Source organism: Podarcis liolepis (genome assembly GCF_965112155.1).
Source record: "Podarcis liolepis genome assembly, chromosome: 7".
NCBI lineage: Eukaryota > Metazoa > Chordata > Lepidosauria > Squamata > Lacertidae > Podarcis > Podarcis liolepis.
This window is the reverse complement of record NC_139561.1, coordinates 12,840,740-12,866,263: the sequence shown is the minus strand read 5'-3', so window position 1 is coordinate 12,866,263 and position 25,524 is coordinate 12,840,740. Positions and strand designations below refer to the sequence as shown.

Genomic DNA, 25,524 nt, shown 5'->3' with positions numbered 1-25,524 from the left:
ACAGGGTTGTTGTGGGGATAAAATGTGGAGAACGGTCTTTTTTGCCACTTTTGTTGTTGTTTAGTCGTTTAGTCGTGTCCGACTCTTCGTGACCCCCTGAACCAGAGCACGCCAGGCACTCCTGTCTTCCACTGCCTCCCACAGTTTGGTCAAACTCATGCTGGTAGCTTTGAGAACACTGTCCCACCATCTCGTCCTCTGTCGTCCCCTTCTCCTTGTGCCCTCCATCTTTCCCAACATCAGGGTCTTTTCCAGGGAGTCTTCTCTTCTCATGAGGTGGCCAAAGTATTGGAGCCTCAGCTTCAGGATCTGTCCTTCCAGTGAGCACTCAGGACTGATCCCCTTCAGAATGGATAGGTTAGATCTTCTTGCAGTCCATGGGACTCTCAAGAGTCTCCTCCAGCACCAGAATTGAAAAGCATCAATTCTTCGGCGAGCAGCCTTCTTTATGGTCCAGCTCTCACTTCCATACATCACTACGGGGAAAACCATAGCTTTAACTATACACTTTTTGCCACAACCCTGAGCTTATTTGGAGGAAAGGTGGACTAGAGATAAGAAGTGAGAACAACACAGAATGGGGAGGAGGGACCCATTGAAGCCTCTTACCTGCGGGGCTGCACAGGTGAGTTCTGTGTAGGCAAGAGAGTACATTGCAATTCCATCTCTCTCTCTCTCTCTCTCTCTCTGACAGTGTTTGCACAAAGGGATTTATATAGAGCTCCCCAATATTACCACACCACACACACCATCGTCTGAGTGACCCTCACAATAACCTTGTGGGGCAGGCCAGCCCCCTCGTTCCACCCCTGAATTTCTAAAGGCACTTTAGCAACTCATGGTTCACGTGACTTTCTAGATTTGTGCTAGTTGGGGGACGGGGGCTCCCTGCCAACTCCCCTGGAAAGAAAGCGGGGGACAAGGAGGCCTAATGCGGCCTAGAACCCACCCCCAGACCTATTTGCTGAACTGAACATTGCCTACTCATCCATGGAAACCCCCCCCCTCCAAATGACACCTCCTGAGAGAGGGCTATAAATACAACAAAGTAGAAACAATCTTTATTGGGCTTGAGCTCTGCCCAGCCACTGGGCTCCAGTTACAGCAGCTGTTGGAGGAAACAAGATCACCTTGCTGAGCAAACCTGCCACCACCACCACCCTTCCCCAGTCCCGGCGGGAGGGGGGTGCTCTGCTCTTGGCAAGGTGCAAGGAGGACAGACGGGAACTTGGCAGGGTCCAAATGTCAGAGGCTAAGGTGTTGCCTGCGTCGCAGATGTCTCCGGAGGATTTTGACCTCGACCCAAAACACAGGTCTGCTGTTCCTGAAAGTGGCCACTGCTCCTCTCCTGCATGCACTCCTTGAACTCCCACCTGATGGGTTCAGAGGTTCAAAACAGACCTATTGTCAGCTCTCCAGGGTTTCAGGCTGGGAGACCGAACCTGGGACTGCCTGCAAATGGCAAGGAGGCCACAGAGCTACAGCGCCTTCCCCAACTCCTGAGGACTGATGGGCTTTGTGAGGGCCACTGCCTCTAGGACAGAAGCCGCCACCTCTTCAAAAAGCAGGAGCCTTTTCTGCTAAGGGCGACACACTTTTGCCTCTCATTCTCCGCACATGTGTTTTGTCTTTCTGCTCACCTTTCCCTCTCGCTTCTTTGGCTTTCTTCTCTTCCCCTGGCACAGGCAGGGGGACGTGCTGCAGTCTACCTTAGACCCAAGCTTTGGAGCCTTTTGCACTGGCCCATCAGGCCTCATAACTGGGAGAGCCTCATCGGGCCAGCCTTCTCATGCCATTTACCCTTTTATTTTGGTCTGTTAACGCCTGGTGCCCATTCTCTACCCCTTTGGTTGCAGGGAGTGTGTGTCCCAAGGCAGGGAATGGACAGGATACTGTTTCCAGGCCACGAAACACCCAAATCTGCACAGGTGGAGCTGCAGCTAGTCTGGGGATGCCCCTCCCTGAGCAGCCTCACCCCCCAAAAAGGTCACGTTGATGTGAAGCTGCTGTTTTGCTCAGAGGCAACCGTCCTTCTCGTGCACCGAGAGCGTGTTTGCAATTCTTGCTTTTCAGAAAGTTGGTTCTTGGAGGCCACTTCTCTGGTGTCACACGACGAGGGAGAAAACGAGATGGGGAAGGGCCGGGTGCTCCCAATCGTCTCCTGGAAGAAGGGGGTGTATGACCGCCCCCCACCCAAGACCCCTGGTCCGGGGAAAAGAGGACAGGCAGCGCCAAAAGCCCCACTCTTCATTCCAGAGCTGCCTGGGAAAAGACCAGCCTCCCACCCCAAGTTCTGGTCCCATCAGTGAGGCAGGGAGAGGGAGGAAGAGAGCGGGCACCCCTCTCTCTGGAAATGTCATCTTTTCTTGCAGGGTTTTCAAGCCCCCTGGAGCTGGTAGGTGAATTTCCTCAGTTCGTCCCAGAAGAGGAGGCTGAGAATGGTGTGTGGTCCCAGGCGGAGGTAGGCAGGACCCAGGCCCTTGTAGAGGGCCAGGACACCCTCCTTACCGGTGACTTGCACCACGCAGTCGAAGAAGCCGCGGTAGTGCTTGCCCTGCAGGTGGCAGAGGGGAGAGAGCCTGGTTAAAAGCCGGACACACGCCCTGTGGAACAAGGGTGCTGCAACTCCTCTCACCATCCCTAACCACTGACTGTGCTGACCGGTGGGAGCTGGGAATTCAGCAACACCTTGGGGGGCTGCAGCTGCTCCCCATCCCTGAACTAGCCCCAGGATGCTTCTATTTAGGCTCAGAGCCATTAAACTCCTCACCTCCCTCCACAAACTTCTTGGGGTTCCTAAGGCTGCCAGTGACCACCCCTGGCATGAGAGACTTACCATGCCCAGCTCGTCCACTGGCTGGTTGTAGAGTCTGGTGCTCACCACGTCGAAGGGTGTCATAGCCACAGCAACAGCCACGCTGCTGATCATGCCACCAGCAAGCGCCACCATCCAGCTGTCTTCCTTGAACCACTGTGGGCAGAAGAGGGCAACAGTAAGGGGGGGAGAGTCGGCCGCACCCCACCCGCTCTCAACAGCATCAGGATCGAGCAACAGGAAAAGCCACAAAGGCTGAATATTGTATTTATTTATTTAAGGTATATACCACCTTCCTCCCCAAAGCAGCCCACGGCAGCCAACACACAAGTGATGAGACAGTTAAACCATGTAAAGATAAAGCAGGATAAAGGTCAGGAATTAAAAGGAAGGTGTTCAGCAGGTGCCAAAAGGCAACAGAGACAGCGCCTGTCACACATTTAATGGGAGGGAATTCCAAGGGGTTGGTGCCACCACCCAAAAGGCCCCGTTCCTACCCTGTGTGGAACGGATTTCCTGATGAGCTGGCCACTCTCTGCAGAGTGCAGGGATCAAGTGGGGTATATAAGGGGTAAGAGGATCTGCTAGAGGAATCGAACAAGTTAGCAGGGCTCATCCTGGAAAGGGGCTTAGGACGGGGTGGGTCTGAGGCGCTGCTGATAAACTAGACCTTTGTTCCAGAGTCAATGACAAAACCAGAGTCGTGTAACTGCCACGGCCTATCTCCCCCACCCTCTGGCCCCCTCCTCACCTTTTGCTTCCTGACCCACTCTTTGGCGGAGGCGAAAGTGGCCAGCTGGACGGCCGAGCCCACCATGACGCGAGGCACGGCCCCGTTCACCCCTCGCCACAGTCCCAGGAGGCCCTGCTTCTTGTAGATGGTCTCAAAGGCGCTGGAGACACTCTGCAGGGGGAGAAAAGCTGCAGGGGTTAGTCAGCAGGGGGCAGCAGAGAGCAGGGGCAGCTGCCTGCATTGCACCACTGTGGCAGGACACTCATCTGTGCGTTTGCCCCCCTCTTCTCAGTCGGGGGGGGGGCAGGAAGGAAAGCCACCCCCTTCTCAGGCTTCAAGCAGATCCCCCCCCCCAATAAACATGGGAACTATAGTTTACCCCTTACAGAGCTACAGTTTCCAGGATTTGGAGGTGATGTGCATTAAATCATAGAAATGGAAGGGGTCCCGAGGGCCATTTAGTCTGCCCCCCTTAAAATACTGCCCCTATCCAATTTACTGTCCCTTATCCCCTATCCAGTTTGAAACCATACCGGACCCTGCTTAGCTCTGCAAATGTCCTAGCAGTTTTATTGCTTGCACCACTAGGATGATTAGTTTTGTAGCTCCGTTCTCTCTCTTTCAAAGAGAAACACCATCATGCCAGTGAGAGACCATCTGCTTGTGTTGCCTTAATCTGAAGGCAAAAGGGCCAAGCCTACACGGTCAAATTGCAGTTCCTCCTCTCTTAGTGATGAAGAGCTTCACTCCAGACTCCTGAGGGGCTCAGGAAGGGTTTTGACGGAGTCCAAATTACTAGGGACACCAAAGAGCACATGATGCACCCATCCTGACCCATTTTGCTTTGGACAAAACAACAACAAGAACAACCCTGCCTCACCCTCCATGGCTGTTGTTGTTGCATGAAGTAGGCGGGAGAATAATAATAATAATAATAATAATAATAATAATAATAATAATAATAAATGAATGAATTTGCCCAGCCACTCTGGGTGGCTCCCAATCGAGTGTTAAAAACAATACAGCATTAAATATTTAAAAACTTCCCTAAACAGGGCTGCCTTCATATGTCTTTGAAAGATAAGATAGCTGCTTATTTCCTTCACATCTGAAGGACTCTGGGGTTGCGGCGCTCATCTCGCTTTATTGGCCGAGGGAGCCGGCATACAGCTTCCGGGTCATGTGGCCAGCATGATTAAGCCGCTTCTGGTGAACCAGAGCAGCACACGGAAACGCCGTTTACCTTCCCGCCAGAGCCATTCCTATTTATCTACTTGCACTTTGACGTGCTTTCGAACTGCTAGGTTGGCAGGAGCAGGGACCGAGCAACAGGAGCTCACCCCGTACCCTGGATTCGGAATAGGATGCTGCTATTTTCATTGGAGAAATGTTGGTGGGTATGAGTCTGAAACCTCTGATTTACAGTGTTATTGAACGCTGTGGGTTTACTCTGCATAAAACACTTGAACACAAGTTGAACCAGGTGAGGGATGGAGTGTGGTGGATACTATCCAGTCCAGAGCTCTGAATCTCCTGATCTGAGGTTGGCAGGGCTCTGGGAGAGAGGGTCTTGCCCTGTGCCAGGGAGGGCAAAGGGAGCCACATCAGCAGGAACCCCCTGGCCGCTGGGCCTGGGACCAGCACACACCAGTGGCACAGCCGGAGGTTCCTTCCCCCGGGCCCTTTGCTTCCGCCTCCCTGCTGGGAGAGAAGCCAGTTGAAGGGAGCTCAGGCCAAGGGGGAGGGTGCAGGGAGGACGTCCGTGTTTTGCAAAACAAACATGCTGAGGTGGTTGGAAAGCAATCCGTGCGGAGCGGCACAAACAGCTGACGTCACCTGAGCTCAGGTACAAGCCAACGTCACCCTCTGCCCTCTCTACTCCTTCCCCCAACTCCTCCCATTCGGCAACTCTGGATGCTGCAAAACACTCGCTTGGTTCTTAGGCTGGCAAAGTGAGAGGGCTGAGATTCTCCTTAAAAGCAAGAGAGCCCCCCACCCCTGTTCCGTTCTGCCCCGGGAATGGCATGGGGGAAATTCAGCAGCAGAGGCCAGGCATAATCCAAAGTTAAACCTAACGGGGCAGAGAAAAGAAGCAGAGTCTGCTTCTAATGTGCCATAAGCCATGGACAGGCAACCTAAGGCCCGGGGGCCAGATCTGGCCCAGTCGCCTTCTATATCCGGCCTGTGGGCGGTCCGGGAATCAGCGTGTTTTTACATGAGTAGAATGTGTCCTTTTATTTAAAATGCATCTCTGGGTTATTTGTGGGGCATAGGAATTTATTCCTCCCCCCCCCAAAAAAAATATAGTCTGGCCCCCCCACAAGGTCTGAAGGACAGTAGACCGGCTGAAAAAGTTTGCTGACCCCTGCATTAAGCTGTCTAAGATGGCACACTAAATATTGGCATGGTGGGCATATCAGAACCCTCTGGAAGAAATAAGAATAGCCCCTGTTGGCTGGAACAGGGCTGAGCAAAGCCAGACAATATTGCTGGACTTCTGGCCACCCCTTATACCACCCCTTATACTGAGGCAGTCCATGGGTCCATCTAGGCCTGTCTCATTTATACACTGACTGGCAGCAGTGGCTCTCCAGAGCTTCAAGACAGGGGTCACCTCCAGCCCTACTTGGAGACGTTGCTGGGTCTCGAACCTGTGACACTGTGCATGCAAAGCAGAAGCTCTGTCACTGAGCTATGGCCCTTCCTCGGCCATGTTGGCAGCTGGGAGTTGGAGTCCAACGCCATCACCTGTGGGGCACTGCGTTGCCCATCCCTGCTCTAGAGGCACCTCTGGCCTCTTTGTCAATGGATCAACCCTCCTCTGCAGCGACTACTAGGACTGGGGACAGTGGGCAACAAGGAGAGCTGCTCCAAGCCATTTTGCAGCCTCAGGAAGAAGTGGCACACATACACAGGTGTAACACATCACTGCTGCTGCTGCTGACCACCCCACAAGCACCGCCTGAGGCAGCTGCCTCACCCTGCCTAATGGAAGGGCCGGCCCTGGCAGTTACGGTGGCTGCTGATTGGCTGGCTGTCATTTATACAGAAAGTGCCCAGACGATGCTGCCAGAGCATGGTATCCCTCAGCCCAAAGGCCTTGGGTGTGCTCATCCAGTGCTTTCTTCCCGGCTGGCTGTCTCCACCAATCCTGGCTCCTCTTCTCTGCAGCAACAAACCCCTTCCCCTTTCAATGGTCCCAACTGGAGTGGGGTGGGGAGGTTCCGCTATAGCGTCTGCTCTGCATGCAGAACATCATTCCCAGTATTAAAAAGACCCATTGGCAGCTGATGGCTAGGTGGCCTGGCCTGATAGAAGACGGTTTTCTGCGTTCCTCCTGCATACACAACGGACTAGACATCACACACACACCCAGAGGCCACCCCCTGCAAATTCACCCCCCAAAGCCTCATCGGCGCCACCCTCCTGACCCCCAGCTCACCTGGTGGTTGTGCTGGTGCCCCACAGCGATGGCGGCCAAAGTCTGGGCCTGGAGGTGCGTCTTGACCTGGATTCGCAAGCAGAGGAGCAGAAAGGTCAGCGAGAGCAGAGATGGGTGGTGGGAGTCTCCCCCCTCCTCACAGATTGTTTGAACCCCTGGCTCCTTTGCAGAAAGAGGAGGACTCTGCCCGACCTTGCAGGCAACAAGAAGGCCTCCACCTTCTCTGCTCTGTCAACACCCTGGAGAGGTACCTTGGGGACAGTTACATAACTCTACCTGGCTGGTGATCAGACTTCTGGAGCTCAGTGGCTGTGCACTCCCTGAACCATGCAGTGTGGATATTGTAGACTTTGCTAGAGTTTACCGGAGCCCTGCTAGGTGTGCCAAATATTGCATATTGGGGAGGGAGCCCAGGTAGGTCCCATCTCACATAATCACAAGATGCAGCACACACATTTGAATGGCAACGCCAATCAAATTTTTCTGGGTGGGGGGGGGGGAAGCAGCCCCTTCAAATATTTTATTGGGGCGGCTCCTAAGCCTGCCAGGTCTTGGCCTTGTCTTCAGAAGTCCTGAGCTCCTCTGAAGGGTGTGTTAGGCTGTAACACAGATAGCAAAATAGCCACCCTTCCTGTATGCCCCCAGATCTCTAAGCATGTCTTAACCACCAGGTCTTCAGAAAAATAGGTAACCCGCCCCCCCCATCTTTTCCTTCATTGGCGCTCACTCTGTGCCATTTCTTTTAAAGTGCACAACTTTCCATTTGTTCTGTGCCGGACCTCAGCATCCTCTGAGCTACTTGGGATTCTTGTTCAGACCACAGGTTGGTGGGTGGAGAAAGGCTCTCGCCTGGGCTCCTCCGACATCAGGATGGGGCCGATGGGAATTGCAGCCCAAAACACACTAGAGACAAGCTTGATCCAGGGCGGCCAGCGCAAGACTGATAGGCCGTGCATTTCACATGCACTTAAAAAAAACCTCTAGCAAAGAGGGGTTCTGTATCCCAGGCAGAAATGAGCAAGATTGCCCCAAGTTGGTGCACTTCGCTGGGACAAGACTCTGGGCAGCTTTATGAAACAGGAACAGCTTCTCTGATGGTGTTTCCTGCTTGGCAGGGGGTTGGACTCGATGGCCCTTGTGGTCTCTTCCAACTCTATGATTCTATGATTCTCAGAATGCTGCAGAGCAACTTTTGCAACTCCACACAGGGCTGGTCTGTCCTAAAGCTCTAGGACGGACAGTTGAACAGACAGACCCAAGCAACCAGCAGCCATTTTCTGGGGTGGTTGGTAGCTGTTTGTGGAAGAAACTGCTCAGCCCTCCAGGTTTTTTTTCCCGTTTCTGTCCTGCTATTCCTCCAAGGAGCTCACAGCAGCGGTATATGTGGTTCCCTCCTCATTTTATTCTCACATCCACCCTGTGAGGTGGGTGAGACTGAGACTGGCTCAAGACTATACTTTCAGGGATCATCCAGTGAGCTTCATGGCTGTTTGGGGATTTGAACTCAGCTCTCCCCTGGTCCTAGCCCAGACCTAACCACTTCAGCACTCTGAATCTCAATGGGCAAAGGGTGGGGGACGCCACAGCTGTTCTACAGACCACCAGTGGATATTTGAGAGACACAGCAAGAGAGGCGCAACAGGAATGCCTCGGATGTGGCAGACCTGGGCTGAAAAATCCCATTTCTGACACAAGCTCAGTTCATGGCCAGAGGCCAACTGCCTCAGCTTCCTGCTCTGTAAAATGGGAACAAGTCATGTGAAAGGGAGCCGCCTGATGCACGGGCAAAACAGGACAAGGGTTCACAACAGAATTACTGCAGATTTGTGGGGCTTGGCCAGCTTTCTGCCTGCCTCAGTTCTAGCTCTGCAAGATGGGGATAATGAGAACTGGCCTGTGTGCAAGGTTCAGATGACAAAATAACATATTTCTACTTGCTACAAAGCAGGGGTCACAGAGACACAAGGCTGCCCACTGCCCTGAAGCCAGCTCGGCTTGCCAGGCAGAGCATCGCCAGGAGACTCACCAGATAGGCTGGGCTGCCCACGAAGGCCCCGAGTGCCCCGGCCACGGCCCCTGCCACGATGGTCCCGCCTGGCTGCTGCGTCAAGCCAATGTCTTCGGCGTGGGAGTAGAAGAAGAAGCGCACACCATTCATCAGTCCTTGGTAGAGCAGCCCGGCTGTCAGGCCTTTCTGGAGCCCCCGGAGCCCGTCAGCCCGGCTGACAGCCACCATGGCGTGCAGGACCCCCCGGTAATGGCGAGGGTAGGTGCCCCGCGAGCGGAGCTCCCCTTGCAGCTGCAGGCGGGTCTTCACCACCTCCAGCGGGTTGGTGAAGACGCAGGCCATGCAGCAGGCCGTGGCCCCCAGGACGAAATCCACCGGAGGAGAGATGGAGAGCATGGCTGCCGCGTGGCTGCGGGGGGGCTCCATGGCGTGGCCCCCGCTGGCCCAGCTGTTGACGGGGACGACCTGGCAGGACATGCAGGGGGGTCTCCTCTGAAACTGAGCTAGCAGAGCTCTGTCTCCAGAGAAGTTTGGTGGGACTGCAGGTGGGCCCCGGGGGCAGGAGCCTACTTGGCCAGTGCCAATGCCGCCACCAACTCCCCCTTTCCTGGGGAGATCAGCCCCTCTCCTCCAGCAACCAGCTCCTCTCTTCCTGCCCTGCTCTCCAGCTTGCTTTGTGCCATGCAGGGCTGTTTGTGCCAGTTGAGTGACACCTTTGGGCTTATATCGCTGGCCAGCCCCCTCCCTCAGCTGACTCTCCGCCTCTGGGAGGGATGTTTGGGTGGTGCCTTCCTCTCTACAGTATTTGCCTGGGTGCCAGGGAAGGGGTTGGGCAAGGGAGGGAAGCAGGCAGAATGTAGGGGAAAGTTCACACACACACACACACACACACACAAACAACCTTCTGCCTGCCTCCCTCTTTTGTTTACTGGAGATCATTTTGCTCCTGAGCTTGCAGGAACACACTGCTCTGCAAGTGGGAGGCGGGGGGGGGAGGGGGGGATATATTCAGCGCTTTCCAGAACAAAAAAAAACCCCAACCCCAGCGGCCAGCCTTGAATTCCTGAAAAAGTGTGATTAGTGGGATGCATTCCTTGCAGGGAGAGCAGTCCAGTCAGCTAGGCAGGCAACACACACACATGTGGGTGTTTTTTCCATCATGTACACATACCCAGAGTCATCCAAGAGGAATCCGTATCATCCAATTTTTATCAAAATTCTAAGGTCTCAAATATAGAATTGATGCTTGTAAATGTACACGTGTTTGAAATAGCACAGAAGAGCAATCCTGAAGCCATTTTGACTCTCCCAATTTCTCTGCAAGAAGGAAGGAAATGGGAAAAGCTTTCCTATTGTCTTTGGACTGTAGGGGCTTACACCTTCCTGCAAATACAGCCTGGTTAAGCTGAGCAAACTATCAAAATGTGTAAGAAATTCAGGAACTGAAGTATTTGCCATCTCCAAGGAATGGCCAGGCTACCCAGAAAACGCAATCAAGTAAGTCATTATCAGGAATCCTGGCAGACAGAGGAGAAGCGACACTCTCAAATTTCTGCTGGAGACCGCCTCCTTCTGTGATGTATGTATGATGTTTGGGGGGGGGGTCTTGGGCAACTTCAAAAGTCTTTATAGGGTCTTGCACACCATTGTTCTGGGTCTCTCCTACCTCCTTGCAAGGGGATGGGGACTCTGTTGCAACAGAAAAATAAAGATTCCCCCTTGGTTTCTATGGATCTTGCCTCCATCCATTCATCTCTGACCAATCATGGACTTAGGGGACTCAGTCACTTGGGGAGTTGGGCAGCAAAAAACAACCCCCCCTATTTTTTCTATAACACAATGAAGCTGAATTTGGGAAGATGCATAGAGTTGGCAGGGACCCTGAGGATCATCTAGTCCAATCCCCTGCTGTCCCTTAAGGGGATCGAACCTGCAACCATGGCATCTTCAGCACCACGCTCTAACCAACTGACCTATTAAGTCTGGAAAGGCAGATGAACAGGCCCAGTTAAGACCAACGTAGATAAGAATCTGAAGAAAGCATGGAAGCAGTAGCGGAGGGAGCGGGAGCGGCAGTCATCTCTGAGTGGGGGTGTGTGACAAGAGGGCACCCCACATGGGGCTTGGCCCACCACTCCCGGGTGCAGCAGTGCGAGCCATCGCCATTACGCCACTGCCACCACGTGTGGTTTCCTCCGCTGCTGCTGCAGCCATGAGTGGAGGATCCCTCTGCTGTCTGTATGGTGCATGTGCAGCCGCGCACGCACTGTATGTAGTAGTGCTGCGCATGCACCACTAGGCGGTTTGCTCCGCCCTGCTGCAGCCACGAGCAGAGGATCCCACCACCGTCTGCACATAGCAGCTCTGCGCATGTGCCATACATAGCAGCGCACGTGCATGTGCTGTACATAAAGCACGCACATGCAGCGTGCGCAGCACTGCGCATGAGCTGCGGGGCGGTTTAACCGCCCCTGTGGCCAGTATGCCCCACCTCTCGACACCCCGCACCAGGTGCCGGAGAGCCTTCCTTCGCCCCTGCCTGGAAGCAGGTGGATCAGGCCAATGTGGGGTGGGGGGGTACCAGGCCTAGCCTTCTGTCCTCTCAGTGGTCAACCTGGTGCCCCACCGGGAAGCGCCAAAGGGAGACTGAGGGCAACCACCACACTGTTGCGACTCTCGGCCACTGGGATTGAGAGGCGTTTATGGCCTCCAGCTGCAGAGGATGGCTAAGGATGGCAGTGCAGTGGCAGGTCCCAACACTGGGTGTGAATCTCTGCAAACGACGCACCAAGAATCTGGCCTGAATAGGCCCCGGGCACACAGTGCCTCTGCTGCTTGGCATGCGTGGCCCTTCCACAGAGGCAGAGCAGGGGCACGTCTTGAGCACGTGTCCGAGGAGGACCGGCAGCAATCCCTGTGCCCGAAAAAGAGCAGCTGGCTGAGTCTGGAGGCGTCTTCTTGTCAACAGCTCGAAATAGCACGTCTCAGGAGAGTGTGGCATTGCTGATGCTTGCGTAAGATGCACTGAGAGGACAAAAACATGGAAGGGTGCCGAGGAGGAGGCGGGTTGGGAACTAGGGCACAGGAGGGGGCAAAGGGACCCCTGGCTGCCCTTTGCCCTGGTCGTGGAGCCTCCTGCACCCATCTGGGGGCAGCAGCTTCTCCTGCTCTTGGGTGCGGCCCTGAGGCCTTACTGTGCAAAAGGCACATGAGGTCTGTTTCCATTTTGGGGTCTCTACAAGTTGGCACTGGACTGAATTGCCTTGGCCTCAGCCTCCTCCCTGGCATAGGAATCTGCCTTACACTCATTCAGACCACTGGGTCCATCAAGTTCTGTATTGTCTACACTGACTGGCAGCAACTATCCAAAGTCTCTCCCCCAGGCAGAGTCCTTTCCCAGGCTGAAGCCTATTTACCAAATGACACCCGAGGCTCCGCTCCTCACCTTAAAGCGCAAACAGGTAACCAACAGAGGAAGGAGACGAGAGAACAGAAGCCAAGATTAAACTGAGATAACAATTTGTCAAATCCCTTTGGAGACGAAACAGCCAGAGAACAGCAAGCTGGTCCTCCTGCCGCCCTGGCAAATAAAACCACCCTACAACCCTCATCGGGACGCGGGTGGCACTATGGGTTAAACCACAGAGCCTAGGACTTGCTGATCAGAAGGTCAGCGGTTTGAATCCCCGCGATGGGGTGAGCTCCCGTTGCTCGGTCCCAGCTCCTGCCAACCTAGCAGTTCGAAAGCACGTCAAAGTGCAAGTAGATAAATAGGTACCACTCCGGCGGGAAGGTAAACGGCGTTTCCGTGCGCTGCTCTGGTTCGCCAGAAGCGGCTTAGTCATGCTGGCCACATGACCCAGAAGCTGTACGCCGGCTCCCTCGGCCAATAAAGCGAGATGAGCGCCACAACCCCAGAGTCGGCCACGACTGGACCTAATGGTCAGGGGTCCCTTTACCTTTACCACTCCCATCACCCCTAGTTAGCAAGACCATTGGTCAGGGACTATGGGAATTGTAGTCTGAAAACAGCTGGAGACCCAAGTCTGGGAACCACTGAGCTACAGGGAGCTTTCGGGTCACCCCCTGATGTCCCAGGCAAGCAGGCAGACTCAGCATTAACCAAGGAGTGTTTATTACAGGGTAGGAGGGGAGATGTATGTGCAGATACATTCTGCCACACAGGCCACCTCTTGGGGGGAGGGGAGACCCCCCGCATGAACGCATATAATACATTAGCAAGTCTCTTCTCTGTTAAAGAAAATTTAAAATAACAACAGCTTAAAAAAACCACACCACCACCCTCCTCAGGCAAATAAAACCCGAACCCTGCCTATCATGGCTGGGATAACCAATGCGGCCCCTGCTTCCTATAGATTTGCTCTTGGCATAAACAGATCAGCACCACCCACCCAGCTCCCCTCCAGCACCCCCCCCCCGCCCTCAAGCCAGCCAGGAGGGAGGCAGGCACAGAGGGACTCCCCTCCTGCAAAACAACAGGAATGTGAAGAGGTAGGATCTGCACAGACCAGCAGCTGCCAGGGCAGACCGCCCCCCCCCAAAGGAAGCTTCTCTGGTTGCAGGGGGCAAGGAGGAGAAGAGGATCTCACTGCGCCAGGTCAAAGCCCACTCCTGACAACAGGTCCTTTCCTGGGAAACTCCACTCCACCCAGGGAAGACTGGGGACAGAGCGCCACCTGCTGGCCTAACAGAGGAAGCTGCCGGCGCCGCCACTCCCACCCTGGCTGCTCCTCCTCAGCTTCCTTGAAGAGATGGCGAATGCCTAGATCCGCTGCGCCAGCTTTGCCCGGTAGCCTGGCGAGACCAGGGCAGAGGGGCTGGAGACAGGCAGAGATCCCTTCACAGAACGAGAACATCTGGGGGACGAAGGAGAGATGGGAGAGCAGCAGGCGGAGATTTGTCTGTACCTCAGGGTGGGGCGAAAGTGGAATAAGACCGGCGAGTTTCCGCTTCGTTTTGACAAGAGAAATGCATGCAGGGTGTCCGCCACGTCCCAACCTTGCCTCATCCTAACAGCTCCAGACCTCCCGGCCCGGGTCGTGCCCCTCTACCCCATCCCCGTTAATAAGAGATTAGTATTCTTTGAAGGTGAGGCCTTGCCACCAGGCCCCTGGGAGGGCTGCCAGCGGAGCGCCAGTAAGCCAGTCCTGTCCATCGCTGCCGGCAGCCCTCGTACCGTAACCTCCAGCTGAGATGTAGCAGGAGAAGGCGAGATGCAGCAAGGTGGGCCCGGTGAACGTTGCTCGAGGATCGCAGTGCTTCATCGGCCTATTATTACGCGTGCACACTCACTCACTCAGTCACCCACACGGCCCCCTTTCGTCTCCAGCTGGATTCTGCTGGCAGCCAAGTAGCCGCAGGGAGGCCCAGCTCCACTTCAAGCAGCCTCTGGCTCGTGAAGATGGCCAAAGCCCATGCTGCCGCAGAGTCGTGTTTTTCCCGGCCGAGAGGCTAACACCAGGGGTCCCGGGAAGCCCTCCCGCGGCAAAGGCTGTCACTCCGCTGCCAGGCGCTGTGGATCAAGCTCACGGCGTCCTCGCACTTCTTCCGGATGGAGGCGTCCTCGATCGGCTTGTGCAGGAGGTCCACCTGTCAGGACAAAACAGGGGCGGGAGAGGAAGGTTTGTGGTTTGCTAAGACCAAAAACAGGGAGCTGAGTGAGGCTGAGGGGTGAGCCCTGCTTAGTTAAAGCCCCAGCAGCCAAACCACAGAGCCTGCGGCCGCCTGGTCCGCAGGATGCGACAGTAGCTGTTTCTTCATCACAGATAAGGGACTCAAATGGTATTGAAGTATTGCATTTCTAGCCCACTTTTTTCTCAGAGATCAAGCTGGCATACATAGTTTCCCCCGTTCCTGAATTAACCCCCAAGGTAGGTTAGGCTGAGATGCAGCAACCAGCCCCAAAAGCTGTCTAGTGAGCCTCCTGGCCGAGTGGGGGATTTGAACCCTGGCCTCCTGGCTCTCAGTCCAGCCATGCTGCTCCAAACAGCACCTGTATTGAACTAACATACACTTTCAACCATATACAAAAACGACAAAGTCGTTTCCTCGTGTGCACCATCATCCAAGCTGGTATCTGGGGACAAACTCCAGACACACACACACCCCGCCAAGGGATTAGAAGATATCAGTCTCCTGAAGGAACTTGACAATTCTTCAATGAAACAGATGTTTCAGTGATTACCTGTATCATAGAACTGTGGACTTGGAAGGAACCCTGAGGGTCCTTGACTCCAACCCCCCACAATGCAGTGTGTATTGTTGCTGTTTTGTATAGTTGAAATATTCTCTTAGCACAAGCAGCTGTGCCCCCACTCGCTCGGCTCACCAAACCCCCTGCTACTCCCCACCCACATTAACACCCTCAAACTTCCTCTTCCCACCCAATGCAGCTACCTAGCTCACTTTTCACCTTCCCAACCCCACTTCTTCATGCAAATCTAGGATTGTAATGCAGCTGTGCAAATCCTCCAGTGGGGGTGGTTGGGGTTGCGTGATCACAGAATTGTAGAGTTGGAAGGCCCCCTGCGAGTCATCTAGTCCAACCGCCTTCAATGCAGGAATCTTGGCTAAAGCATCCATGGCAGATGGCCGCCCAACCTCTGCTTAAAACCGCCAATGAAGGAGAGCCTTCCATCTTCCGAGGGAGTCCGTCCCACTGTCCAACAGCTTTAACTGCCAGAAAACTATTCCCATGTTTACTCAGAATTTCCTTTCTTGTAACCTGAAGCCATTGGTTTGGGTCCTCACCTCCAGAGCAGGAGAAAACAAGAAATCTTCCTTGTGGCAGCCCTTGAGCTATTTGAAGATGTCATTGATTTGCTTTCTAGAACCTAATATTTCTGTTTTTTCTTTTGTTTGTGGTGGCGCTTCAGGATTATTCTCAAAGGTTCTCACCCTCAGCTTCTGCCTCCCGAAAGCCCTCGAGACACTACAAAGACCCTTCAAAATCCCACTCTGCAACGGCAACATCCTGATACACAGAGCGGGCTCTGGAGGAGGCTGATATGAGCCAGTGACTGCAGGTCCAAGGGGGGGGGGGGATCCTAGGGGCTGGATTTCATCCCAGTGCTTGATTTCATCTGATCCACTGTGCTGGGCTGCTCTGGACTCTCTGGGCCCCGCATTGGATACAGGATAGATATTTCATGCCCGTCACTTTACTAAATGGTGACTTATTTATTTCTATGCTAGTCATTTTTACTTCTTTTTATCTTTCTATTTTATTCCTTTATTATTTCCTTCAATACTCTTCTCTCTTTGCTCTCTTTTCTTTTCCCTTTTCTCTGCTTTCTTTGTGTTGTTGTTCTGCTCTGGTCTTTTGCAATTTTTGTGGTCCTCGACTCAGGATTAAGGAGGGGTTAACATGGATGGATGGATGGATGGATGGATGAAGGGAAAAGAATATCTCCCAGGGTGGGAGGATGGAAAAAGAAAGGTAAGCTCCCAAGTGAGAGTTGGAATGGCCCCTCCCTTTGTGTGGGACAAATTAAGATTTGCCTGTGAAAGAGGACTTCTTCTTTCTCTGTTTTTGTTTAGATTAGTTTGTTTTTTTATTGCAGTACATTATGTCTGAATAAACCATATTATATAAAAGAGGAAGGAGTGATGAATGTGCCCAGAGTCTCATAGTCCCTTGCTATATGTTGAATCAGAATGGGATGACAGCCTTATGGAGAAGGAAAACTCTGCCTTGTAGGATATCTTCAAGAGAAGACAAGGTTAAGGAATAAACCCTACTCAAATCTGGAGAGAGGATTCTCTAAGATGGTTGGATGGTGCCTTGTACACCTCCTTCCAGCAACTCCTGCAGCCGCAGGTGCCAAATGTATTGCTCTGCTTTCCTTTGCTCCACAGGGGCAGGGCTTGTCGTCTGGGCATCCCAGAACATCCATGCACACTGTCTAGGCTTGCGCCCCAGGGAGGTCACTTCGATGCTGCCAATGCAGCAGTTTGACTTCACCCCTGGAGGTGCACTCCATTGTCTCTTGAAACAGAAGGATGTCAACAAAAGGCCCTTTTTACTTTTAGCAGCAGCAGCAGCAGCACAGCCACCCCTATGGTTTGATGGCAATGCCACTGTAAGAGCCAAGACACAGCGTGGGCCTCAGTGTGCAGGAAAGGGAGGAGATAGGCAAAAAAACCTGGCCGCCTTTCAGAGGAGTGAGGCCTGCCAACAGCCATGCCAGCTTACCTGGTATGTGCTTTTCCACACCGTGTCCAATGCCAGGAGGAACCTCTCCAGTTCTGCTATGCAGCTAAAATAGAGCACCCAGGAGGGCAGGTACTGCTTGCGGTCCTGGGCAAACTCCTAGGGAGGGAGAGAGGGTAAGACACACATCAGTTGAGGGGAAGGGCACCTGCTTGGCATGCAGAAGGACCTGGGTTCAATCTCCAATGTCAGCATCTCCAAGCAGGGCTGGGAATAGGCTCCTCCTGTCTGAAAACCCTGAAGAGCTGGATAGCTTAGTTGGCTAGAGCATGGGGCTGGTAATTGCAAGGCTGCCCGTAACGGACAGCTGCATGTTCCTGCATCGCAAGGGGCTGGATTAGATTACCCTCAGGGTCCCTTCCAACTCTAAGCCTTTGGATATGCTGATCAGTAATTGACAATAATGAGCAAGACAGACTACGGGCCGGACTTTGTATAAGGCAGCTACCTATTTTCTTATTTAAATCGGCCCTTTATTCAGAACTATGCTAGCTTGGTCGTGGTACATAAAATGAAATATGGCAGGATCCCCAAGTACGCTACGCAGAGCTGCCTTCAGGACCATTGGCAGACCGACTCTGCGTTAGGAAGGTGTCTGCAAATGAGTCACGAAGGCTGGCTTCATCAGTGGCCAGAGAAGGAATGACCGCTGGGAGGAGCACACAGAGAAGACATGCCATGGTGCACCCGCAGCAGCAAAATTTGCCCCGCCTGCAATAAAACAGGTCTCCCCATATTGGTCTCTCCAGCCACAGCAGTCACTGTAACTCTCCAATGGTTTGACTTCACTCCCGAAGGTGTCTTCCGAGACAGACGAAAGCCAATCATTATTCAGAGCTTACTTTATTTACGCTTTAGGAGAAGGGTCATAGCTCAGATTTGGATGCAGAAGGTGGCACATTCGGTCCTTGGCAGCACCTCCAGGTAGGCCTGGAAATGTCCCGTGCCCAAGACACTGGACAGCTCCTGCTGCCAGTCAGTGTTGACAATACTGAGCTAGGTGGACTGATGGTATGATCTGGTATAAGGTGTCTGTAGCCATTGCTGGCTGGACACACCCATGTGGCACACGCCCCCAGGTCAGCCAAATACTCACCAAGATACAGTATTCCCGGCCAGCCTCTGTGGAGACAGAGACCACATCCGCCAACTCAGCCGTGGCCAGCGAGCGAAAGAAGCTGGTCTGGCAGTCCTCGTGGCAGGTGAAGAGTTTCTGATCTGTCAGCACCAGGCAGCAAGGGACACAGGGGGCAGGAACCACACCCTGGGGGACAACCTGGAAGAAGGCAGAGATTTCCAAACTTTTCATGTCGGTGACACACTTTTTAGACATGCATCTGTTCGCAAGATAGTATATCAGTTTTATTAGCAAATTAAACTAACCCCTTTCCAGCCCGGCAAGAGTTTGCACAACACACCTACACACTGCAGTTGACACACTAACAGTGTTTGGAAAGCTCTGGCATATGGCGTGTGTTGGTTCTCCAGTTCTACTCAGGAGTAGACCCACTGAAGTTAATGAACATGGCTAACTTGCAGTTATTCATTTCAGCAGGTCTCCTCCTTTACTAGGGACGCGGGTGGCGCTGTGGGTTAAACCACAGAGCCTAGGACTTGCCGATCAGAAGGTCGGCGGTTCAAATCCCCGTGACGGGGTGAGCTCCCGTTGCTTGGTCCCTGCTCCTGCCAACCTAGCAGTTGGAAAGCACATCAAAGTGCAAGTAGATAAATAGGTACCGCTCTGGTGGGAAGGTAAACAGCATTTCCAGGCACTGCTCTGGTTCGCCAGAAGCGGCTTAGTCATGCTGGCCACTTGACCTGGAAGCTGTACGCCGGCTCCCTCGGCCAATAAAGCAAGATAAGCGCCGCAACCCCAGAGTCGGCCACGGCTGGACCTAATGGTCAGGGGTCCCTTTACCTTTACCCCCTTTACTGATGAGGGCCAAAAGTGGTTTTGTGGGGCCACAGAAGCCCAGGCTGCCTAGGACCCCTCCTAAGCGGCAACCCCTGTGAGTCGTACTGGTCTGATCTGGAAGCAGAGCTCTTTCTCACCCCTTTGGAGACCGCCTGGCACAGGTACTGCATCCAGTCAGCCATCTCCTCCTCGCTCTCGGCGCTCAGCTCTAAGGAGGGCCGGTCGGTCAGGATCACCTGGAAGGAGTGGGGGCGGTCCGTCCCGTTCGACCTCCGGCACCCTCCACACTGCTCCCCACTGCAAGGAGGGCCAGAGAGGGTTGCGAGTGAGTGGGGTGGGTATGGGTGGGGAAGAGGGAAGATCTGGAAGACTCCTGCCTCATGGGGCAAACTCACCCCATGGTCACGGAGAGAAGAAGGGTGACGTCCGCACGGTCCGGGTACTGATACAAGATGCCGTTGCTGTGGAGGGAAAATGCAAGAACCGATTTCGTCATGCTATCCTGTCCTGTGTTCAGGACTCAGGGTGGGGAGCTCAATCACTCCCGCAAAGGGTGGCCACTCAAGGCAGTTGCTGCATCAGCTGTGCAGCTTGGTGCTGATGCGAGTCGCAGGGCACAATGTCCGACAGGGGGGGGGGGGGTCATTAGGAAGGCAAAGGGGGCTGCACATTGGAGGCACAAACAGCAAGAGAAGCAAGCCCATAGCGCTTGCTCTGAGATCCTTGCTCACTCTGCAATCCTGTCTCTCTCTCACCTGAGCACCACGTAGCAGGTCTTCCAGTTCTCCTTGCCCAGGTAGTTGGTGCCTGCCTTGTAGCTCAGGACACCTTCCTTTGTGATGGGATGCTCGGCTAGCATGTAGTCTGAGGGGGCTGGCCCCAGAGTCTCGTCCATGGGGTCTTCCCAGTGGATCAGGCCGTAGAAGCGGACCACCACATCCGAGATCTGAAGGAGACCCCGTCCCAACCCACAAGTGGGGTTAATAGCTTCATAGCACTGGGGGTGGGGAGGAGGAAGGAGCTTGTGATGAAGTCCCTCCAGGGCAGGTGCCTGAAAGGCCCTTTGGTGGGGGGGGGCAGAGGGTCTGAAATGCCAGGGGGACCCCTGAACCAATCCTATTTGTGGGGAAGGGGGACAGCAGCAGCTAAGTATCCAGGTGGGAAAACTGGCAGAGACCATGACAGTCTTCTTCTTCTTCCCTCACAGCTGAGGCAGGGAACCTTTTTGGCACATTCAACCCCCCCCCCCCGCCAATGTCATTATGATGTTGTGTGACCCCTGCCCACCAGGGTGTTCCCAGTAGGAAATAGGCTGGCAAAGCAGCAGACAGCAGGACTGAACTCTCTGTTCACCACCTGATGAGTGGAGGATTGGCTCCTGTTCTCTGTAGGGGGAACACTCCTCATGGGGAACTCCCTGGTGAAGCAGAACCCAGCAGGACTGACCTGCCAACCAGCTGGTGTCACCTGGTGATGTCAGCTGACTGACAGGTGGGTGTGGCTTGGGGAGAACAGCCCCCCACCCGCAGTCTTATTGCATATGGAATTCTCTTAGACGCAGTGCAAAAGTGGAGCTGCTCTCATTCTGATCCCGAGGGCCATCTGATCGCTGTGCAACATGCAGACGCTAGTCATGTTCTCCCCTTGCTGAAAACAGGTCTTGCACTTAAACCGCCTGCAGTTGGCTGGGAAATGGCCCAGAGTGCCCTCCTCACCTCCCGCTTGGATTCCTGAGCCACAAACTTGGCCAGCGCCAGCTTCTCCATGGTGGCGTCGGTCAGGATGCTGGGATAGGGCGGCTCTCGGCATCCTTTGATCATGGCTGACTTGAGGCACACCAGGAAAAACCTGGGGGGGGGGGGAAATACAGAGGGCAAAAGCGGGAGTCAGGGGGTGAGGATTCATGCCCAGAAATCAGGCCAGAAAACCAAAGCTGATCCAATAATAATAATAATAATAATAATAATAATAATAATAATAATAATAATTTATATGCCGCCCATCTGAGTGGGTTTGCCCCAGCCACTCTGGGCAGCTTCCAACAATTAAAACATTAAGCACAGGAAAACAATGAACATTAAAAACTCCCCTATACAGGGCTGCCTTCAGATGTCTTCTATAAGTCAGACAGTAGTTTATTTCCTTGACATCTGAAAGGAGCGCATTCTACAGGGCGGTTGCCACTACCAAGAAGGCCCTCTGCCTAGTTCCCTGTAACTTCACTTCTTGTAGTGAGGGAACTGCCAGGAGGTCCTCAGTGTCAGGGCTGAACGATGGAGGTGGAGACGCTCCTTCAGGTACATAGGGCCGAGGCCGTTTAGGGCTTTCAAGGTCAGCACCAGCACTTTCAATTGTGCTCAGAAACGTACTGGGAATGTACTGAAATCCTCCCCATCCCCCCTTAGTAGCATTTAAAAGGTAAAGGGATCCCTGACTGTTAGGTCCAGTCGCGGACGACTCTGGGGTTGCGACGCTCACCTCGCTTTACTGGCTGAAGGAGCCAGTGTACAGCTTCCAGGTCATGTGGCCAGCATGACTAAGCCACTTCTGGCAAACCAGAGCAGTGCACGGAAAGGCCGTTTACCTTCCTGCCGGAGCGGTACCTATTTATCTACTTGCACTTTGACGTGGTTTTGAACTGCTAGGTTGGCAGGAGCAGGGACCGAGCAACGGTTCGCAGGGATTTGAACCACTGACCTTCTGATCGGCAAGCCCAAGAGGCTCAGTGGTTTAACCTCTACAGCCTTACTGCAGTCAGCAGGCTCTTCTGAGGCCATCCCAGAAGCAAACTGGTAAGGGGGGAGCCCTTAAAATGTGGGGCCAGTCCCTTTCTGAACCCCCAGCTGGCACACTGCTCTGCCCAAGGCCACAAAGCGGGCAGCTGCCTCATAAAGGTGCCAGGAAGGGAGCAGGCATGCCTGGCTGGCGCTTTACTCACTCGGTCAGGGTGACATCGGCTGTGTCCAGAAGAAACTGCTTCCTGCGGTTGGTGCAGACCAAGGTCACTGTCTGCTGGTCCAGGCCCACCTGCGGCAGAAGGAAGGCACCCCAGGTCAGGGAAGGAGCCCCAGGACCAAGGCGACCCTCTTATCCTTTGAGCTGAGAAGCTGCTCAAAGGGGGGCTGCCCAACTGAATATTTAGAAACAAACTGTAAACAGGTAAGAACACTGGCGGGACTATTGTAATAACCTGCAGTTTTATAAGAGCATGCATTTAAAGTAGATGAATAAATGATTAAGTTAATATGGAATATGCACTTCTGAAACAACAATGGGATATTAGCTCCGCCCAAGGCATAATGAAGAACAGCAACAAGCGGGAAAGACAGATACAACATTTTACAAGGACAGGGAAAAACATTAGGGACAGAATAATTGTCACACACAGGAAGAACAAGGACATAGTTTGAGTGCCTGACTTGTAGTTTCATAAACCATTTAAATGTGTCAATATGAATAGAAATTAACATTGCAGTTGTTGTATATGGGATTATTATTATGACACAAATGTAATTAAAATTAATAAGGTTTTGGAACGCAGATATAAAGAAAATAATCAAACCATCAATTCTAGCACGTGGGGGAGCCACCTAAATTATATAATTTGGTATTTGAATGATAGGTATTAGTAACTGTATTATAATTTCGCATTGTTATAATGAGGCTATTAATGAAAACTAATAAAAATATTATTAAAAAGAGTTAATTTGGAATATGCAGAAAATGTATGAAATAAATTTAAAGAACCACAGAAAGAGTGGGAAGGAAGTCGAGTTTCAAAATGTTAAAATGATTGTAAAATTACTGAAATGTATAAAATAGAAAATCATAAAAAAATTAAAAAGTGGGCTGTTCAAAGGTGGGCACTGGGGGGGGGGCTTGGTGCTGCAGAGCCTGGCATCATGCCCTCTGTGGCCACAACTCTGCAATCTCCATGGCTGCCAAGCAGCTTCAACAGGTCCAGCTGCCCCTGCTGCATTCACACAATGGTGTGTGTGTGTGCGCCCCCTCCAGGCAGAAGCCAGCAGCTCACCATGGCAGCTTCTGTGCCTTTGAACCCGCACTGGTAAAAGCCCCACCTCTCTTTGGGAACAGCACCCTTGCCCTTGAATTCAGAGCACTGAAAACAAGAAGGCCCTCTCCTCTCAGGTGTACCATGGCTGGATCCAGCTTCTGCCCCAAGAGGCGCCAGCACTGTCCCCCTGCCTCAGTCCCCCTTTCCCAACTCACTGAGATGTAGTCCAGCTCATTGTAGGAAACGGCTTCCTCCACCATGTAGGGCTTCTCAGCGGCTCCTGAGCCAAAGAGGGTGAGGGAGCAGGGAGAGAGAGAGAGAGAGAGAAAGGGAGAGAGCCAAGTCAGTCACATGGTTTTAGGAAAGTTGCAGCCCACCCACGAGGGTCTCTGGATCACCTGGCCTGGCCTCTTGCAGCTCAGTGATCAGGCCCCAGGTGATATTGCTCACATCCTCACTTAAAAAAAAAAGCAAAGCAACTACAACAGAAGGCAGGGGGCTCGTCTGGAAGCCTCTCTCCTTGGACACAGCAAACAGGGAGGCAGGCTTTGAACTGAGCAAGGCAATCTGCCCTTCCCCACCAAGATGAGGAAGGGCTGTGGTCAGCGGCAGAGCACCTGCCTGGCGCACAGAGGACCCCAGGTTCAATCCCTCGCAGTTTCTTCAGGTAGGGCTGGGAATGCCTCCCCCAATGCCTGCAACCATGGAGAGGCACTGCTGCCAGTCAGTGCAGGCAACACTGAGCATCAGCAAAGCCCACCCACTAAACCGCCTCCAGGGCAAATTTAAATCGGGATGCCTCCACGCCAGGTTCTTGGGCTGGGGTGATGGGGAGAGGGGAGGGTTGTTGCTGTTGGGTTTTTTTTTGCATTTTTATTATAGATCTTCTTGTGATTTATGTGGAAGCTGTTCAGTTGGGTTGTGAATTTTTTAAATGTTTTATTTGTTGTTTATGACTACAGTGGTACCTCTGGTTGCGAACAGGATCCATTCCGGAGCCCCGTTCGCAACATGAGCAGAACGCAACCCACTTCTGCGTGTCGTGATTCGCAGCTTCCGCGCATGATGTCATTTTGAGCGTCTGCATGAGCGGCGAAACCCCGAAGTAACGCTTTCTGGTACTTCCGGGTCGCCGCGGGACACAACCTGAAAAGATTTAACCTGAAGCAAAGGTAACAAGAGGTATGACTGTACTATTGTCATGTTGTAGGTCACCTTGAGCATGGTTTGAACTGTGGAAAGGCAGCATACAAATTAAATTATCATAGAACTGTAGAGCTGGAAGGGACCCATGAGGGTCATCTAGGGACCCTGATATTTAGTCGGATTCTCCTTTTTTGTAACTTGAAGCCATTGGTTTGAGTCCTACCCTCCAGAACAGGAGAAAACAAGCTTGTTCCCTCTTCCATGCGACAGCCCCTTGAACTACCGTATTTTTCGCTCTATAAGACGCACCAGACCACAAGACGCACCTAGTTTTAGGAGGAGGAAAACAAGAAAAAAAATATTCTGAATCCCAGAAGCCAGAACAGCAAGAGGGATCGCTGCATGGTGAAAGCAGCAATCCCTCTTGCTTTTATGGCTTCTGGGATAGCTGCGCAGCCTGCATTCGCGCTATAAGACGCACACACATTCCCCCTTACTTTTTAGGAGGGAAAAAGTGAGCCTTATAGAGCAAAAAATACGGTATTTGAAGATGGCTGTTATGTATGTATGCCACCAAAACCCTGCCTTTGGAAATTCCTGTGGCCCCAAAGAAAGTAAGACGGGGAGTGCCAAGTTATTTGCGGGGGGGAGAGGGATAAAGACAGGTGTATGTGGGGTATATTATGTGAGACAAATACTTTTTGTGACTCCAGGGGGCAGAAAGGGAGCAGAAGGGATGTGTTAAGCAGCCTGGTAAAAATGCTTTTTCAATCCACCATCTGCAGCACCGCCTGCTAAATAATCACCCCTGAAACATCACTAAATGGCTCCTTTGCAAGTGCAAAGCCAGGATCGGGGCCTGTGCCCAGAGGAGGGAAGAGACTGGGCCAACTTGGTAGGATACCTTTGCGGAGGAGGTAGACGTAGCAGTCAGTCAGCAGCACGTAGACGAGCTGCAGGTTGCCCTCCATGTGCCCAGAGCTCATGCGGATCATCTGCGTGGGGGGGGAAAAGAGAGAGGCGCCCCGTTAAGGCTTTGCCGCAGGGGCTCTGAGAAACGCACCCACTGGCCACAATTTTGCCACTGGGGCAACGCTGTCCATGGAACACTGCTCTTTTGCTGCAAGGAGCGTCGAAGATCCTCCCTGCCCCTGATCTGCTGGAACTGCTGGTGACTCTAGGACGGAAAAGAGTTCTTCCCCTCCAAAGCAGGCTTT

General features: G+C 53.0%; 2 protein-coding genes and 1 long non-coding RNA gene across 4 annotated transcripts in view; 1 reads left to right on the top strand and 2 right to left on the bottom strand.

Moving 5' to 3' along the window:
* Window positions 1–1,039: 1,039 nt before the first annotated feature.
* On the bottom strand, window positions 1,040–9,706 carry SLC25A34 (solute carrier family 25 member 34). The gene is made up of 6 exons (XM_083511310.1): window positions 9,017–9,706; window positions 6,991–7,056; window positions 3,567–3,719; window positions 2,837–2,971; window positions 1,780–2,554; window positions 1,040–1,499 (listed from the first exon to the last, which is right to left on the bottom strand). Exons 1-5 carry the CDS (start codon window positions 9,473–9,475, stop codon window positions 2,378–2,380), a joined length of 990 nt encoding a protein of 329 aa, XP_083367436.1. The 5' UTR covers window positions 9,476–9,706; the 3' UTR covers window positions 1,040–1,499; window positions 1,780–2,377.
* Window positions 9,707–13,116: 3,410 nt separating this feature from the next.
* Window positions 13,117–25,524, bottom strand: part of PLEKHM2 (pleckstrin homology and RUN domain containing M2) — a 33,464-nt gene continuing 21,056 nt past the window's right edge. For both annotated transcript variants that reach the window (XM_083514627.1, XM_083514628.1), the window contains 10 exons: window positions 25,212–25,302; window positions 23,377–23,441; window positions 22,085–22,173; window positions 20,862–20,994; window positions 19,902–20,092; window positions 19,542–19,607; window positions 19,284–19,443; window positions 18,328–18,507; window positions 17,214–17,330; window positions 13,117–14,608 (listed from right to left, as the gene is read on the bottom strand). In XM_083514627.1, the coding sequence (XP_083370753.1) occupies window positions 14,471–14,608; window positions 17,214–17,330; window positions 18,328–18,507; window positions 19,284–19,443; window positions 19,542–19,607; window positions 19,902–20,092; window positions 20,862–20,994; window positions 22,085–22,173; window positions 23,377–23,441; window positions 25,212–25,302 (1,230 nt within the window). In that variant the 3' untranslated portion in view covers window positions 13,117–14,470. The remainder of the gene's footprint in view (window positions 14,609–17,213; window positions 17,331–18,327; window positions 18,508–19,283; window positions 19,444–19,541; window positions 19,608–19,901; window positions 20,093–20,861; window positions 20,995–22,084; window positions 22,174–23,376; window positions 23,442–25,211; window positions 25,303–25,524) is intronic.
* On the top strand, window positions 14,509–16,201 carry LOC310712102. The gene is made up of 2 exons (XR_014528759.1): window positions 14,509–14,640; window positions 15,895–16,201. It is a non-coding gene; the product is annotated as an uncharacterized lncRNA (long non-coding RNA).